Source organism: Hemitrygon akajei, chromosome 8, assembly GCF_048418815.1.
Source record: "Hemitrygon akajei chromosome 8, sHemAka1.3, whole genome shotgun sequence".
Lineage (NCBI taxonomy): Eukaryota > Metazoa > Chordata > Chondrichthyes > Myliobatiformes > Dasyatidae > Hemitrygon > Hemitrygon akajei.
This window is the reverse complement of record NC_133131.1, coordinates 134,850,745-134,867,963: the sequence shown is the minus strand read 5'-3', so window position 1 is coordinate 134,867,963 and position 17,219 is coordinate 134,850,745. Positions and strand designations below refer to the sequence as shown.

Genomic DNA, 17,219 nt, shown 5'->3' with positions numbered 1-17,219 from the left:
TAAAATATCTCTTCAGGATCTCCTCTCCTTTCCTCCCTATGTCGTTGGTACTGAGGTAGGAACCAACCTGCTCATCACCCCTCTTTAAAATGCCGTGGACCTGATCTGAGACGTCCCTGATCCTGGCACCTGTGATGCAACATGTCCCTATGGCGCCCACAGAATTCTTCTAAGGGATTTCCTATCACTACTGCACTCCTCCTCACCTCTCTTCTCTTCTAAGGTGAAGAGCCAGACTCAGTGCCAGGGACCTAGTTGCTACAGCTCTCCCTTGATAGTTTGTCCCCCTTGACAGCATCCTAAAAGATATATTTATTATTGAGGGGAATGGCCACAGGAGTACCTTGTAACGGTTGGCCATTTCACTTTCTTCTCCTGACAGTCACCCAGTTACCTGTCTCCTGCAACCTAGAGTCATAGACAAGTACAGCACAGAAACAGGCCCTTTGGCCCATTTAGTCCATGCCAAACCATTTAAACTATGTACTCCTTTCAACCTGCAGTGAGAACATAGCCCTCTATACCCCTACCATCCATTCACCTAATCAAACTTCTCTTAAACATTGAAATTGAGATTGCATGCACCACTTGTGCTGGCAACTCGTTCCACACTCTCACCGCTCTCTGAGTGACGAAGTTCCCCCTCATGTTCCCCTTGAACTTTTCACCTTTCACCCTTAACCTCTACTTGTAGTCCCACACAACTTCAGTGCAAAATGCCTGCTTACATTTACCCGATCTATACCTCTCTTCATTTTGTATACCTCTATCAAATCTCCCCTCAATCTTCTACTTTCCAAGGAATAAACTCCTAATCTTTCTATATAACTCAGGTCCTCCAGTCCCAGCAACATCCTTGTAAATTTTCTCTGTACTCTTTCAACCTTATTTATGTCTTTCCTGTAGGGAGATGACCAAAAGTGCACACAATACTAAAAATTAGGCTTCACCAATGCATTATACAATTTCAATATAACATCTAATTTTATGTACTCAGTACTTTGATTTATGAAGGCCAATGTACCAAAAGTTTTTTTACAACCCTATCTACTTGTGACGCCACTTTTAATTAATTATGGACCTGTATTCCCAGATTCCTCTGTTCTACAGCACTCCTCAATGCCCTACAGTTCACTCTGTAGGACCTACTCTGGTTGGTACTACCGATGTGGAACACCTCACACTTGTCTACATTAAGTTCAGACAAAAGCTGCCTTTTTCCAGCTGCTCCAGATCCCAGTCTGGTAGTTTTCCTCGCTGTCCACTACCTCCCCTTTCATCTGCACATTTGCTGATCCAGTTAACCACATTATCATCCAGATCATTGATATAGATGACAAACAACAACAAACCCAGCGCTGATCCCTGCAGCACTCCAGTAGTCAAGTCAGACAGGTAACCATCTGCTACCACTTACAAACAAGCTGGATGAACTCAGCAGGTCGGGCAGCATCTGTTGAAAGGAGCAGTCAACGTTTCGGGCCAAGACCACTGTCTGGCTTCTCACACAAAGCCAGTGTCTTATCCAACTTACTACCTCATCTTGAATGCCAAACTTTTTTGACCAACCTCCCTTCCAGGACCCTGTCAAATGCCTTGTTAAATTCCATGAAGCCAACATCCAAAGTCTTGCCTTCATTATCCTAGGGGTGACTACCTCCCTGGAGCTCCTATTACTTATTCAGTCTCCTCTATGAGCTGAATATCCATCGAGCTGCAGCTCCAGTTTTTTAACACTACCTCTGAGGAGCTGCATCTTATTGCACGGTGAAGATGTGGTTATCTAGAACGCTGGAGCTCTCTCAGAACTCCCACATCTCACACAAAGAACACAACACAGCCCCTGGAATCATTCTTACTGTATTAATGTGGCCGAACAAACAAGGAATGCCTGATCTCACCTAAGCGTGGTGAGCCAAAGCAACTCTAACACTCACACAAAGTGCACTCCACTTACCCTTGTCTTTTTTTTTAATTCGCTCTTTCTAATGAATCCCGTTCACTGATTGGGCACAGCTTGAACTGCTGTGAAGCGCTGCTTTTTAAATCTTCAATCGCATACCCGTGTGAAATGGCCACTTCTTTTCATGCACCTATTCACTGATTGGGCACAGTTCCAACTCTGAAAACTGCCGTGAAAGGCTGTTTTTTAAATCTTCAGTTGTGGACATGCTTGCATTTACCCGATCTATACTCCTGGTAATTTTGTTTACCTTTACCCTATCTATACCTGTGTGAAGTAGCCGTTTCTTCTTATGCTCCCATTCACTGATTGGGCGCAGTCCTAACTCCCTTGAAGCACCAGCCAGCTAACTAGCTTGCATTTTAAAAGCATTTCCAGCTTGCCAGATTTCTTAATTATTATATTAGCTACTCCATCCTCGGGGCCAATAATATGTTCTGACTGCAAATAAATCAACTAACCTCATACCATAATACAAGGTCAATGAGTGGTAATTATATTGAACTTTTAACATAATAAAGTGCCTGAAGACACTTCACAGAAATGCTATCAAATAAAACTTGACATGGCTGTATGAGAAGAAAGGGATGGTTTTCCAGGAGCAATACAAAGAAGAATAAAAAGAGGACAAGAGGTAACGTGTGCGTAAGATACAGCGGGGTTGACATTTTTTAAAGTGCACCCAGGAGAGCTTTTTGAACTAGTATGAAGATGGTTCGACTGGAGAAAGGGCGGTACTAGACCTTGCATTAGGGCATGTAACTGGGCAAGTGATTTAATTGTCAATAGGAGATAGTGACTAGAATTCTATAGTCTTTAAAGTGGTTATTCAAAGGGATAAGGAAGGTCCAGAAATTAAGACCCTGAATTTCAAAATCTTATTACAGGACTCACTGGAACTTAGAAGAATGCGTGGGGATCTCATTGAAACCTACCAAGTATTAAAAGGACTAGACAGGGTGGATTTGGAGAGGATGTTTCCTATGGTGGGGGTGTCCAGAACTAGAGAGCACAGCCTCAAAATTGAGGGGTGACTGTTCAGAAATGAAGTAAGGAGGAATGTTTTTCTGGTCACTGAATTATAGGAAAGATATCAATAAATTAGAGAGAGTGCAGAGACGATTTACTAGGATGTTACCTGGGTTTCAGCACTTAAGTTACAGAGAAAGGTTGAACAAGTTAGGTCTCTATTCATTGGAGCGTAGAAGGTTGAGGGGGGATTTGATTGAGGTATTTAAAATTTTGAGAGGGATAGATAGAGTTGACGTGAATAGGCTGTTTCCATTGAGAGTAGGGGAGATTCAAACGAGAGGACATGATTTGAGAGTTAGGGGGCAAAAGTTTAAGGGAAACACGAGGGGGTATTTCTTTACTCAGAGAGTGATAGCTGTGTGGAATGAGCTTCCTGTAGAAGTAGTAGAGGCCAGTTCAGTTGTGTCACTTAAGGTAAAATTGGATAGGTATATGGACAGGAAAGGAGTGGAGGGTTATGGGCTGAGTGCGGGTAGGTGGGGTGGGACTAGGTGAGATTAAGAGTTCGGCACGGACTAGGAGGGCCGAGATGGCCTGTTTCCGTGCTGTGATTGTTATATGGTTATATGGTTTTTAGCCAGACAGTAGTAAATCTGTGGAATTCTCTGCCAGAGACTGCGGTGGAGGCCAACTCCATGGGTATACTTAAAGCAGAAGTTGATGTTTCCTGAATGGTCAGTGCTTCAAAGGATCTGGTGAGAAGACAGGTGTATGGGGTTGAGTAGGATCTGAGATCAGCCATGATGGAATGGAAGTGCAGACTCAATGGGCTGAATGGCCTAATTCTGCTCCTATGTCTTATGGTCTTATGGACTTGGTAAAAATAGACCGAAAGCAGTTGCTTCAAGGTAGGTCTTAATTCATTAATGGAATCTCTTTCAAGACTGAACTAATTAAAGTTATCAGAGTGAAAGTTAAGGCCAATAAGCCCAAGGGACATTAAGGATTAGATAAAGGAAGATAAAAGGAAGCATGCAGCAGGCAAAGTACTAAGGTTACTACCTCCTATTGACCATTCAATCACTTGCCCAGTAGGTATAGACAACTGATAACATGGGTTTCATGACTACAGAAAATATAATAGGTACATAAGCAACCAGGATGGCAAAGAAGGAGCACAAAATGTTACTGGTGGAGAAAATTTAAAGAAAATCCCAAATAATTTTATTAGTATAAGACATCTCTGCTTCTAAGTGTGGATAGAGCTGTACATCATTTTTTTTATAATAACTTCCCAACCATTGATGTTAGCCTCACAGACTTAAAATTACCTGGCTCAACCCTACTGCCTTTCTTGACTGAATGAGTCAAGAACTAGGGAAGGATTAGAGCTCACTGAGGACAAAAATGGCAATCTGTGCATGATTGCAGAAATTACAGCAAGGTCTGAAAGGATTACTGTGCATCTCATCTGCATTCACTGGAGAGATTGTTGGAGAATTCAGGGTATTGTAAACATAGTAAACAGGTTATCACTAAATTGGAGGAGTCTTTGATTATCATACTAGATATAAAGGTGAATAAATCCCGTGACCTAATGAAGTATAGCCCTGTTTGCTGTGGGATGAAAGGGAGGAGATTACTAAGGCCTAACAAAGATTTTTGAAACTTTACTGGTCACAGGTGACATGGCAGAAAAATTAGAAAAAAATAAATGTGACTTGTTCAGTCTAGAAGGTAGTAGGGTTGAGCCAGGTAATTTAAGCCTGTGAATCTGACATCAATGGTTGGGAAGTTATTATAAAAAAAATCTGACATATAACTCTATCCACACTTCGAAGCACAGGAAGTATTGAAGAATTAATTTGTATTTTCTCTCCATTTAGGAGATAACCAACCCTTTCATTTCATCTAATTAAAGATGTCCTCATGGCCTTGTTAGGGGAAGATCCTATCTGACAAATGTGATTGGATTTTGATTGAATTGTTTGAAGAGATGTCAAAATATATTGAAGAGCGAAGATGGATAGGTGATGTAGTATACATGGATTTCATTAAGTTCTTTGACCAAGTCACACAAAAGAAACTGCTCAAAATGGTGAGAGCTCAAATTGGCAAAACAGTTCCAAAATTCGCTTGGTAAGAGAAGACAGAGTGTGATGATATTTGCTGAAACCCTCACGTTTTGTTATATACAGTATATTAACAATTTTAGTATGAATGGAAAAGGTATAATTAGTAACTTTGCAGATTGCTAATAATGAGGTGAACAGTCGTTTGTTACAGGAAGACATTGATCAGTTGGCAAACTGAGCTGATGGAATTTAATCCTGATTAGTGTGAGGCAATACACAGTGAGAGGATTAATGAAGATAGGACAGAGACAGTGAATAGAAGATCCTAGGGAGGACTGAGAAATAGAGAGACCTCAAATGTACAAGGATCATTGAAGGTGGGAGTGCATTTGGATTAGGTAGTGAAAGGGCATACGAGATACTAGAGTTCTTTAGCTAGGGCATGGAGTATAAGATAGGGTAGGTTATTGCACAGCATAATGAATAATTTGTTAGGCCATAGCTGAGGTATGGTGTGCATTTCTGGTTGCAGTTTTAAAGAAAGGATGTGGTTGCATTGGAAAAAATGCAAAGGAGTTTCACCAGGAATATTATTTGGGATGAAGCATTTCAGATAAGAGGAGAAACCAGATTAACCGGGTTTGTTTTTCTTGGAGCAGGGGATGCTGAGGAAGATCCTCAGAAAATTATACAAAATTACGGGAGTATAGACAAGGTAGATAATAGAAAACCTTTGCTCATGGCAGAGACATCTAAAACTAGAGAGCACAGGGTAAGGAGTAAAATGTCAAGAGAGGATCTGAGAAAGAGCATTTCACGCAGATTGTGGTTGACTTCTGGATTTCACTGCCGGAGGCAGGTATTCTTACAACTTCTAAGAAACATGATCACTTAAGTTGCTAAGGCATTGAAAATTACGGATTGATTAGGTAATTTTGAGGAAGTAGGGAGGCTACAGAAGAAAGGCAGATTCAGAGATGGGCAAAGAAATGACAGATGGAATACAGAGTTGGAAAGTGTATGGTCATGCACTTTGCTGAAAGGGTCGACTCTTTTCAAAATGGAGAGAAAATACAAAAAAAAACTGAGGCACAAAGAAACGGGAGTCCTTGTGCAGGACTTTCTAAAGGTTAATTTGCAGGTTGAGTCTGTGGTGAAGAAGGCAAATGCAATGTTAGCATTCATTTCAAGAGGGCTAAAATATAAAAGCAAGGATGTAATGTTGAGACTTTATAAAGTACTGGTGAAGCTTCACTTGAAGTATTGTGAGTAGTTTTAGGGCCTTTAATTTAGAAAGGATGTGCTGAAACTGTAGAGGGTTCAAAGGACTTTCACAAAAATTATTTCAGGACTGAATGGCTTGTCATATGAAGAGCATTTCATGCCTCTGGGCCCGTGTTCACTGGAATTCAGAAGAATGAGGGTTGACCTCATTGAAACCTATCAAATGGTGAAAGGCTTTGATAGAGTGGATGTGGAGAGGATATTTCCTGTGATGAGACAGACTAAGACCAGAGAGCACAGCCTCAAAATAGAGGGGCGTTCTTTTAGAATGGGGATGAGGTCGCAATTCTTCAGCCAGAGAGTGGTGAATCTGTGGAATTCTTTGCCATTGCTGTGGAGGCCAAGATATTATGTATCTTTAAGGCAGAGGCTGATAGATTCTTAATTGGTCATTACATGAAGGGATACAGCGAGAAGGCAGGAGATTGAGGCTGAGAGGAAAATTAGCTCAGCAATGATTAAATGGTGGAGCAGACTTGATGGGCCAAATGGCCTTATTATGCTCCTATATCTTATGGTCTCATGGTCTTATATGTGCCTAAGACTTTTGCATAGTACTGTATTTGTCAATGTGGAGCACAGGCAGAGTTTGTAAATCTGGCGGGAGCAAATGATGTTGGGTATGATGAGTGTGGAGCACCGTGGGAGGGGTGTGGGACAGGTGGCAGAGAAGGAATGCTGGAGCAGTGGGGTTGGTGGCGTGCAGACATACCCAGCCCTGTGACACAAGACAAGGTCATTTGATTCTAAACAACTGGTTTATTGATCATTACAGAATGTCTCTCTGGTGCTTTCCTCTCCCTCCCCCCTCCCTTCCTCTCTTTGCAACCATAATTCCCCTCTCCATGCCCCCTTTCACTCTCAGTCCAAAATGGAGACTCAGAATAAGGTTTATCATAACTCACATATGTCATGAAATTTGTTTTTTTTTGTAGCAGCTGTACAATGCAATACATAAAGTTTCTATAGTTCTGTGCAAAATTCTTAGGCACTAAGAATATATATATATATGACTTTTGCACACCTGCTCATTAATCTAACAGTAACTTACATCATTAAAACGTAATCAAGAGCTTCCATTGTTGTTCAGACCAAACATCAGAGTAGGGAAGAAATGTGATCTAAGTGACTGTTTGTGGAATAGTAGTTGGTGCCAGATGGGCTGATTTGAGTTTCTCAGAATCTGCTGATTGCTTGGGATTTTCAACACAACAGTCTCCAGAGTTTAGATGGAATGGTGGGAAAAACAACAAGACATCCAGTGAGTGGCATTTCTGTGAGCAAAAATGTCTTCTTAATGAGAGCAGTCAGAGGAGAACGTCCAGACTGGTTCAAGCTGATAGGAAGGCAACAGTAACACAAATTTCAACAGTGATGTACAGAAGAGCTTCTCTGAACACACAACATGCCTAAACCTGATGTGGATGGGCTACAGCAACCACCCTGGGTTCCCTCCTGCACCTAATAAAATGGCCAGTAAGTTTAAATAGATACATGAACTCTTATGACTCACTGTTTAGAGAGGAATTTCCAAGGCTAGGCAGAATGATTGAAATCAGGAATAATCAAGAAACCAGAATAGGAAGAGCAGAGATGGTTGTAATGCTTATATAATGCTCTGTAAGGTTTCACTGCTAATGTAATGGTTTCTCTGTAGCAGAAGTGTTTGGGTTATGACTAGAGATAATGGGGGCTTTGCAATGTGCACCATTCAATGAGGGTAGTGTTGTTCCTTTCTTGTGTGTCTGAGAGGAGGTATTTGTGGTCTTTTTGTCGGCGAGAGATGAGGAGAGATGATGCGAGTGGAGTGAGCTGGTAGACCACAGGATGGAGTGGACCTGGAGTGCAGGTCCAGGAGTTGATGACGCCCTGAGAAAATCGATGGGAAACCAATGGATGGAAAACTATGAGCTCCAACATGCACAACAGACTGTCTCAGTAAAATGGGCCCCTTTTCTTTATGTTTTCTTTACTAACACTATAGTCAAATTAAGAATTATAAAGCTCAATCGTTTAACTGCATGTGGTGTACTGTCTGATATTTTGTGGTACTGAGTTGTAACAGGGGAACACATCACATAGCATCCACACAAACAAGATTTCACAAGTTTGGCGGAGGCTGTCTTCCCCCAGACTAACACTGCTGGCCACACCTGAGGATTACACTTATTTAAATGTAGCTGTATAACGAATATTGCCAAAGAAGATTTTTCAACCCACAAATGAGAAGTTTAATAGAATTAAGAAGAAAATCACATCATGATGATTCTTGACAAGGAAAGGAATGCACAAGAAATAAACTATGCAGTGTTTATGCAGTGTTTAAACTATGACTGCTAAAAAAAGTAAAACCAAACTGCACATTTAATCAAGCATTATATTCCCATCTCAAAGGCAAGAAGTGGTAAACAGATCAACTGTTCAGCACACCATGCTTGTGATCTTAGCAAGAAATGCCAGACACTTTGGGTTGTTGTCAAGGTAACCAGCAGCGTATCAGGTGTACACACAAAATGCTGGAGAAACTCAGCAGCACAGGCAGCACCTATGGAAAAGAGTACAGTTGAGGTTTCGGGCCAGGTAAGGGTCTTGGTCCAAGACGTCGACTGTACTCTTTTCCATAGACACTGCCTGGCCTGCTGAGTTCCCCAGGCATTTTGCATGTGTTGCTTGGATTTCCAACGTCTGCAGATTTTCATTTGTTTGTATCAGGTGTGATCAACATAATACTTGTAGTCCTATACATGAAAATTTCTGCAGTTGCTGGAAATCCAAAGCAACACATACAAAATGATGGAGCAATTCAGCAGGTCCTATGTTGCAACTTCAAAAGATCAGCTCTGCATTCTTTTTAGATATATCTGCACATGTCTTTTCAGACCTCACACTGACTTCTGGCTTGATAATACTGTGCTCAGTTCTGGTCGCCTCACTACAGGAAGGATGTGGAAACCATAGAAAGGGTGCAGAGGAGATTTACAAGGCTCTTGCCTGGATTGGAGAGCATGCCTTATGAAAACAGGTTGAGTGAACACGGCCTTTTCTCCTTGGAGCGACGGAGGATGAGTGGTGACCTGATAGAGGTATATAAGATGATGAGAGGCATTGATCATGTGGATAATTAGAGGCTTTTTCCCGGGGCTGAAATGGTTGCCACAAGAGGGTACAGGTTTAAGGTGTTTGGGAGTAGGTACAGAGGAGATGTCAGGGGTAAGTTTTTTACTCAGAGAGAAGTGAGTGCGTGGAATGGGCTGCCAGCAACGGTAGTGGAGGCAGATACGATAGGGTCTTTTAAGAGACTTTTGGATAGGTACATGGAGCTTAGTAAAATAGAGGGCTATGGTATTAGCAATTTCTAAGGTAGGGATATGTTCGGCACAACTTTGTGGGCCAAAGGGCATGTATTGTGCTGTAGGCTTTCTATGTTTCTACTAATGGCAGAGTGAGGCATATTCCAGGGCACAAGGTTTCTGATTGTGAGGGTGGACATATGCACTACGGTGCTAATACTTCCTGATCTGTTCTGAAGCTTCCTCAATTTACCATGGCGGTTACACCACAGCTGATAACAAGGGGTCCATTGACTCTCAGGCATGTAGCAGCAGAAATACTGAGGCAGAGGGTAAGAGAACATGGTGCATTAGATGTTTTGACTTTGCAAGTGGGCTTGTGACTGGAAGTATAATCCTTAAATGGATTCAGTCTCAACGATCATAGTAGCAATGGTGAAATCATGATGATTTAACTTAAATGGATCCAGGGTCAATTACTTGTCATAAGACCTAACTTTATTAACTGTAGTTGCTGAAACTCCCACTCTGCCTAGTTTCTACCAAACACAATATTATAATAGAAGCTGAAATTCCCTCCTCTTTTCTTGCTTATCTTTTTCATTCAGTCATTCTTTCCGAGAGAACTCCACAGTTCAGGGTAACTCACTGATTTGCATTATCATATGCATCTCCAGCTGAAGGATGCGTTCCTGTAGGCAGTGGAAGGTGGGTCCTCCATCTGTTCTTAAAGCACTCGAGGAAGTGCTCAGTCAGTTCAGGGTCCACTGCCTCTGCATCCTGCACTTTTATTCATACCTGATTAATTGTACATTTAACTGTCCAACAATTGTTTGTCAGGAAAGGCTTTACACTCAAATTCAGTATTACCCACAACTTTTCGGTGACCTTGGTGACGCATGGCTGACAGCTGGAAGACCAGGAGCAGAACTAAAATATCAGTGGACTCTGTAATCTGTAGAATTTTTTCTTAGTTTACCTCTTTTTATATGCATTTATATGAGCAAATAATAAGCTCCAGAGAGGCCAAGAGATCTATTTTTACACATTTGCTAATTATGACCCTTGATTCACCCTTCACGGAACCCATGCGACTGGCATCCACTCTATCACTCTGCCATGTGCACTCAGCTGAAAAAGAATCACTAATGAAATTTTCTAGTTTACTGCTCATTAAAACAATCCACTAGTACTGCAATAGGAAGCTGTTCCTCTGCTCAATAAAAGGTTGTTTCTAAATATATTCCTGACAATAACAAATGTTATTGTCCTCCGCCCAGATAAAAATAATACCTGTTACTTCCTACAAGTTGAGCAGCAAGAGCTGTGTAAACATCCTTCCCTCAGCAAACATTGTTACATAATAATCCAGCACAAGAATTCAAAGTAGAGCATGAAGCTGCAGCACAAACACATAATCAAGGAATCTTTACATTTACCTTACACCTGCGGAAGTGGTAGACCACCAGCATAGCGATGAAGTCCAATAACATGCAGAAACCTTGGAATGCGATGATGACAATGCGTAAGTGTTTGTCTTCCTCTGCATGGCAGGGACTGTCATCCTGACATGAGCTGCACCCATTCCTACAAGGAAGGCACTCGTACACACTTCCATGCTGGCCAATGGAGTTCTCTTTAAACTTGCCTGAAAAATACATTGCAAACTTTTAGGCCTTAAAGAGAAGTTGTTGTTCTAAAAAAGCTCCAAGGCATAAATCAGAACCATATCTAATTGGATGCAATTTAATTTATTCAGAATATTCCTAGTAGAGTCCTGAATAAACAGTATGATAAAGTAGCCCTTGTATGTTTGCTTGGCGCTGAACCACATGATATTGTGGATACCGTACCCTCAGCATGGAAGGGTTACCCTTTATACTGGGCTATCAGCTGCCTACAAAATGGCCAGACAGATACAGCAGAATTGAATTTCTAGGTCAGAATGTGCTGTAAGATTCAAGCAGTCCCTACAAGAGAAAGTAATACAGAAGCAATTGTTTGTAAAATAAGAAACGGTTAAAAAAAAACAATTAGTTTGAAGCCAGCTCATTTATTTTCTTAATAATCTGACATGGCAGTGTAAAACGTTGTGATTCACAACAGGGCCACTACACAGCTGATAGATTACAGAAACCAGCAAGTATAAAATGGAAGACTTAGTGGGCAGAATTGACCAGAGTGAGAGCTTTGGAGAGCCCTTCAGGCCACTGGGATTCTCATCTTGTCCCAGACAAACAGTACACATATGTCTTTGAACTGCAGAATTGTATGATGAGGTGGAACCAGATGTTAACATGTCTACATCCCCACTCCACTGGAAGACTCACCATTACGCCCAGCAATAAAATAGTGACACGTTGAGGAAAGGGACTTGATGTACATTGCATCAGGTGTTTATTTCACACCAAGGCTGCATCCTCTTTGACAAAGATACATATTTGAACTAATTTGGTTTAACTCTTTATTTGTAATTTGAAGTGTTTTGATTAAATTAATTAGTTTTACTTTCATTGTTTCAATAAGGCTTTTTTCTTTAACCTTTTAAAATCTATTTAAATGATTTTAAAATGTTCCCAGCAGAGTAAGTTAAGTGGGTTTGTAGAGTCATAGTTTTATAGTTGACAATGGTTAGGAGTAAATGGCTGCCAGAGTGTTCCAGGATCAGTGGTTGCAAAGCTTAGGACAAGGTCTAATTTAATTCAAGAACTTGCATAGAAATGCATGCACAATGTTTAATTTGATATTAGATGCCAAACATTCAGAGCCACTGTTAAATACTGTTTCATTCATTCTCACACTGATACTTTGTAAAGACATGGTCATAGTATGTCAATCAACTTCCCATGATGTAACATCATCTACCTTTGTTAGTTCATCTGTGCTGTACACAGAATTCTCCTAACCAGAAACAGAGCTGCGCATATTATTTATTTTCATCATGTTAGTGGTCCTTCGAATGTCAAAGAACAAAGGAATGCTAGAAAATATAATCAGCTTCAATAAATTATTTAGTACATGTGCACAGGATTAAAAAGTGGATGATTTTGTCATTCTAAGGCTTGTAATGCATTAGTTTCCAGTGAGCTTCACTAAACAATTACCATCCAGCTGCACCAATCAACACAATGCTTTTGAAATCGATCAGAGATTGTCACCATGGGATACCTTGCTATTTATTTTTTGACAGATCAGATGCCCTTCAGAGTGTGATGAACATATGAAATACTAGTTTTATACTGTGCATTGAAATTGCATTTGGATAGACAAAGAAGGGAAGAGATTATAGGAAAGTTAACGTCAGCCCTGTTATAAAGATATCCCTGGGATCTTACTTTGCCATTTACAACCTGGGTCAGTTCCTAAGTTTCCAGGAATTGACTGTCTCCAAAATTCTCCAACTGATACTCTCAGCACTGAAACACTAAGTGATTTGAATTATAAATTCAGGTTAAATGTCAAAGCAGCCCTATAGAACAGGATGGAATTTCATTGGGAAAAAAGTCTCAAAACTAAACATAAAATAAGTGCAACATTAGTGTAGATTGTGATCAGAAATTCTGGATAAATTTGCTTTACCTTTCACCCAGAATTGATAACTAGCACAACTAGTGTAAGATTAATGACTAAATTACATCAATAACTTTTCTGTTCACAATCTACACAAGTATTGCACTAGTAATAATACACAAGTGCAGTGCCAGGTACAAATGATTAACGTTACACGATTGGCATTGTATTCTTCTAATCAAAAGTAGATTCCTGGCATCATAAGGTTATGCAATCATCACAAAAACAAGGAGTAAGGTATGTTGAGTTCATGGCTCATGTGGTCCTCCTCTCCTGCACTGAGCACTTGCCAAATGAATACTCCAATGCTCAGGATGCCTAGAAACTCACAGTACTTTGGCACTGGTGCCAAACTTGCTGCCATTTCTGCTTCATTGAACATCCTGTACCTTGTTGTGTAAGAGGCTACTCACAGCACAGATTCCATCAGGAGACTCAGTTGCTTGGAGGGAAGCCATTCACACAGAAGATCACCCCTCCCTCACCCTTATGGCAGACCTTTACATGCTGGTCTGGGAGAGCTCCATAGACTTCCATCTGTGGCATCTTCCTGAAACCTTACATCCAGATTGGGGAATATTTTAAAGTCAACAAGAAAAAGCATTTCAGAGCATATACATTCTCAGATGGAAAAACTTATTTTAAAGTTAACAATATATTTTCCCTGTGTTTAAATTAAATCAATAATGTTAAAGGTAGGTTGAGGAAATGAGTACTAACGATTTAAGATGTTATGTAAGTTTTCATATTAAGACTTTCTTCAGGTGGGGCCATATATCAATTTGCTGTGTCCATATTCCTCCATATACATTTTACAGAATGAAGTTTCCTGTCTCATGCATGGTGGGTGTCCAGCAGATTTACCTCAGCGGTTCTACAGTAGGGATATATCTAAATTACTGAGGAAGCTTAAAGGGGCAGAAGTCCCTACTTTATCCCTCCACAATCATTAGGAATGAGACTCCCCTGACCACATTCATCAAGAGTAAGCTCTTCCAATTTCAGCTAAAGAGGCTCAGTCTCTCTCTCTCACACACACACAGTGGCAGTTGTAAGATACCAGTTTTAATGTTAAAATATCGTAATTCTGAAAAATGTCCCATGTGATTAAACTCAATTCAATAGTTGTGGTGAGGTACATTTTAATGCAACATGGTAATAGGTACTATAAGTAGACAGTTCAAGAAAATTGCACTCAATAAAGGGTAAATTTTGAGGAATTACTTTAAAAATGTCTCAACTGACTGTTGTTGAAGCAAGCTAAACCAATGCAATTGTGACTGGCAACTCCTGTATGTCAGTACTTATGAAACCTTAGAGTAAAATTCAGAATGCTTTAACTCTATGGATAGTCAAAACTGTAGGAAATCGGATGTCCCTCTCCCTCCCCCCCCCCACTTTTGTCCCCTTTCTCTTACTTCACCTCGCCCCACATCCTCATCACTTACTGCCTATCCCCTCTCCCTCTGGTTCCATCCACCAATACACTTCACATATTGGATTGCCTCCCCTATCTGGATCCATCTCTTCATCAATGGTCCTATTATCACTGTCACCGCATATGTGATTTTAGCGCCGCAGTCTTTTTGACTCCGCCCATCACCCTCCCATCTGTTTCCACCTTCACTCTTCCTTTTACACATCTAGCTCCATCTGCCTTTATATTTTGATTATTTTGGCCCAAATCATCAGTTGTTTATTCCTTATCATAGAGCTGCCTGACTTGCTGAGTTCATTCAACAATTTGTATGTGTTGCTCTGGATTTCCAGCATTTGCAGAAACTCTTGTTTTTATGCCTTTTTATTTTCCTTCTCTGATTCCACCTACCACCCACCTGCCCCTTTCTCCCAACTCCATCCTTCTCCTTCTCCTAATGGCTTCCCTTCATCACCCAGCACATCTCCTTGGACCAGGTATCACCCTGTTTCAACCTTATTTCTCACCGTTTTATACTGGCCATCTCCCCTCTCCACTCTGGCTTGTTGCAGGAATTTCAACCTGAAACATCAACTCTTTCCCTTCCGCCACAGTCAATGATCAACATACCAAGTTATTCCAGTAGTTCGTATTTAACTTAATGCCTTAACAGTTGTAATTTGGGCTGTTGATCACTTTGACATTGTAGGTATCACCAGATTTCAGTCATGTTGGGATCAGTGGTCACTGAAGTTCACTTAGAGTGAAAAATACCCTGCCCTTAACTATGGACTTTCAAGATAAAGGGCAAGATCAAGATTAGTTACTGTCATTTCCATACACAAGTGTAACAGGGAATGAAATAATTATTACCCTGATCTGATGCAGCACAAAGAACACAATAAGATGAAGAACATAATACTAAAATAAATACAGTAAATATAAATGCATAATACAGGTTAATTGCACGTCTGTAAAGTGACGGTAGGCACAGGAAGATTTGTATGTAAGGTCACTTTGACATGATAAAGTAGTGGTGATGGGGGGTATGGAGGAGTGGGTTTGTGGGGGGAGATGTTGATTTGCCCTTCTGCTTTGGGAAAGTAACTGTTTTTGTGTCTGGTACGGATGCTACATAGCCTCCTTCCTGACACAAATCTATAAGCAGAGTAGGTGGGGCCCCCCCCATGGCATTACTGGGCTTTTTCCAGCACATTTCTGTATACATCTACTTGATTATGAGTAGACTGGTGCCAGTGATGCGTTGGACTGTTTTGACTACCCGTTGTAGAGACTTCCCATCAAGCAGTTATTAAGGAATGTGGTGTATTTAATATTTCAGTAATATTTGAGTAATACTGTAAATATATTGTTTCATTAAGTATTTTTGTAACCTACATAATGCATTGTGGGTTATATGTGAAAGTACATAAATGGCATACGTCATCACCCCCACCACATGTTACATGCTACATGCAGGCCTCAGTTAAAATAAATATGAAGTTAGAATCGCATTACTGGCTCTCTTGCTTTCATTTCAATTCATTTTTAATGTTGTAGAGTGACAAATCATACAAAAGAGTGGCAATGAGGTTTTTTTTAAATGAACCTGAGATGAATACCTACTTGCTGAAGTGCAGAGGGATGTTCAATTTTTTTTGAAAAGCACGGCAAGAAGTGGTTAAGTTAAAAAAAAAGCAAGCATAGAATGTTTTCTTTTTCTTTGGAGCAGCACATTTTCTTCACAAAACAAAAGGCAATCCAGTTTTTTAAAAAGGCAGAAATTAGATGAATTTGTTGGTTCATAAACAATGAGTACTGGCTGATAATAGTTATAAAAAAGCAGAAATGGTTGATTACATCAGGGAGTTTGGAATATGTTTACTGAATTGATTGAACAATATTTTAAAGCAAATGGAATAACCAATGAGAAAAAAGTGCAAGTTTTGTTGAGTGTATTGGATAAAAAAGCACACAGTTTGCTTAGGAATTTGATTGCTCTAACCAAACCAGCTGTAATGAGCTTCGCTGATATCATAAAAATAATACAGAAACATTTAGAACTGAATCCATTACTGATTGCAGACACTTTTAGTTTCATAAGTGGAATTCAAAAGAAGGGGAGTCTATTTGAGCATATGTGGCTAATTGAAGAAGTTGCCTGAGCATTGTCATTTTGCTATTGGACATATTGATGCACTGAAAGATCATTTAGTTTGTGGAATCTTACAAGAAAGCATTCAAAAACAGCTCCTAACTGAAGCACAACTTACATTTAAAAGAAAAATTGAAATTACTGCATCAATGGAAACAGCAGACAGAGACGCAATTAAGTTGATTTCAGAAATGAAAGTGAGTGTGAACAAAACTGCAGTATTGAGATGGAAACCTGCCTGCCCAAACAAATTGTGTCACTGTTGTGGACAGGGGCTCACATACGCCAAACCAATGCCGGTTTAAAGTTGAAACATGCAGAAAATGAAATAAAGTTGGACACATACAAAGGGCATGTTGGGCAGACAAAATAAATGGACTGCACAGGGAAGAGTAAAAGATAAAAGTCAAGTTGCAGTTTCAAAAATAAACACTAACCTGCATGTTGTTGATGAAAAATCCTATAATGATGGGAATGACACAGGGTTGAGTAG

At 40.2% G+C, this 17,219-nt stretch overlaps 1 protein-coding gene across 1 annotated transcript in view; it reads right to left on the bottom strand.

The window, feature by feature from the left end:
* gpr158a (G protein-coupled receptor 158a) overlaps positions 1-17,219 on the bottom strand; it is a 598,627-nt gene that overhangs the window by 197,250 nt on the left and 384,158 nt on the right. The window contains exon 4 of the mRNA XM_073054683.1: positions 11,024-11,232. Coding sequence (XP_072910784.1) covers positions 11,024-11,232 — 209 coding nt within the window. The remainder of the gene's footprint in view (positions 1-11,023; positions 11,233-17,219) is intronic.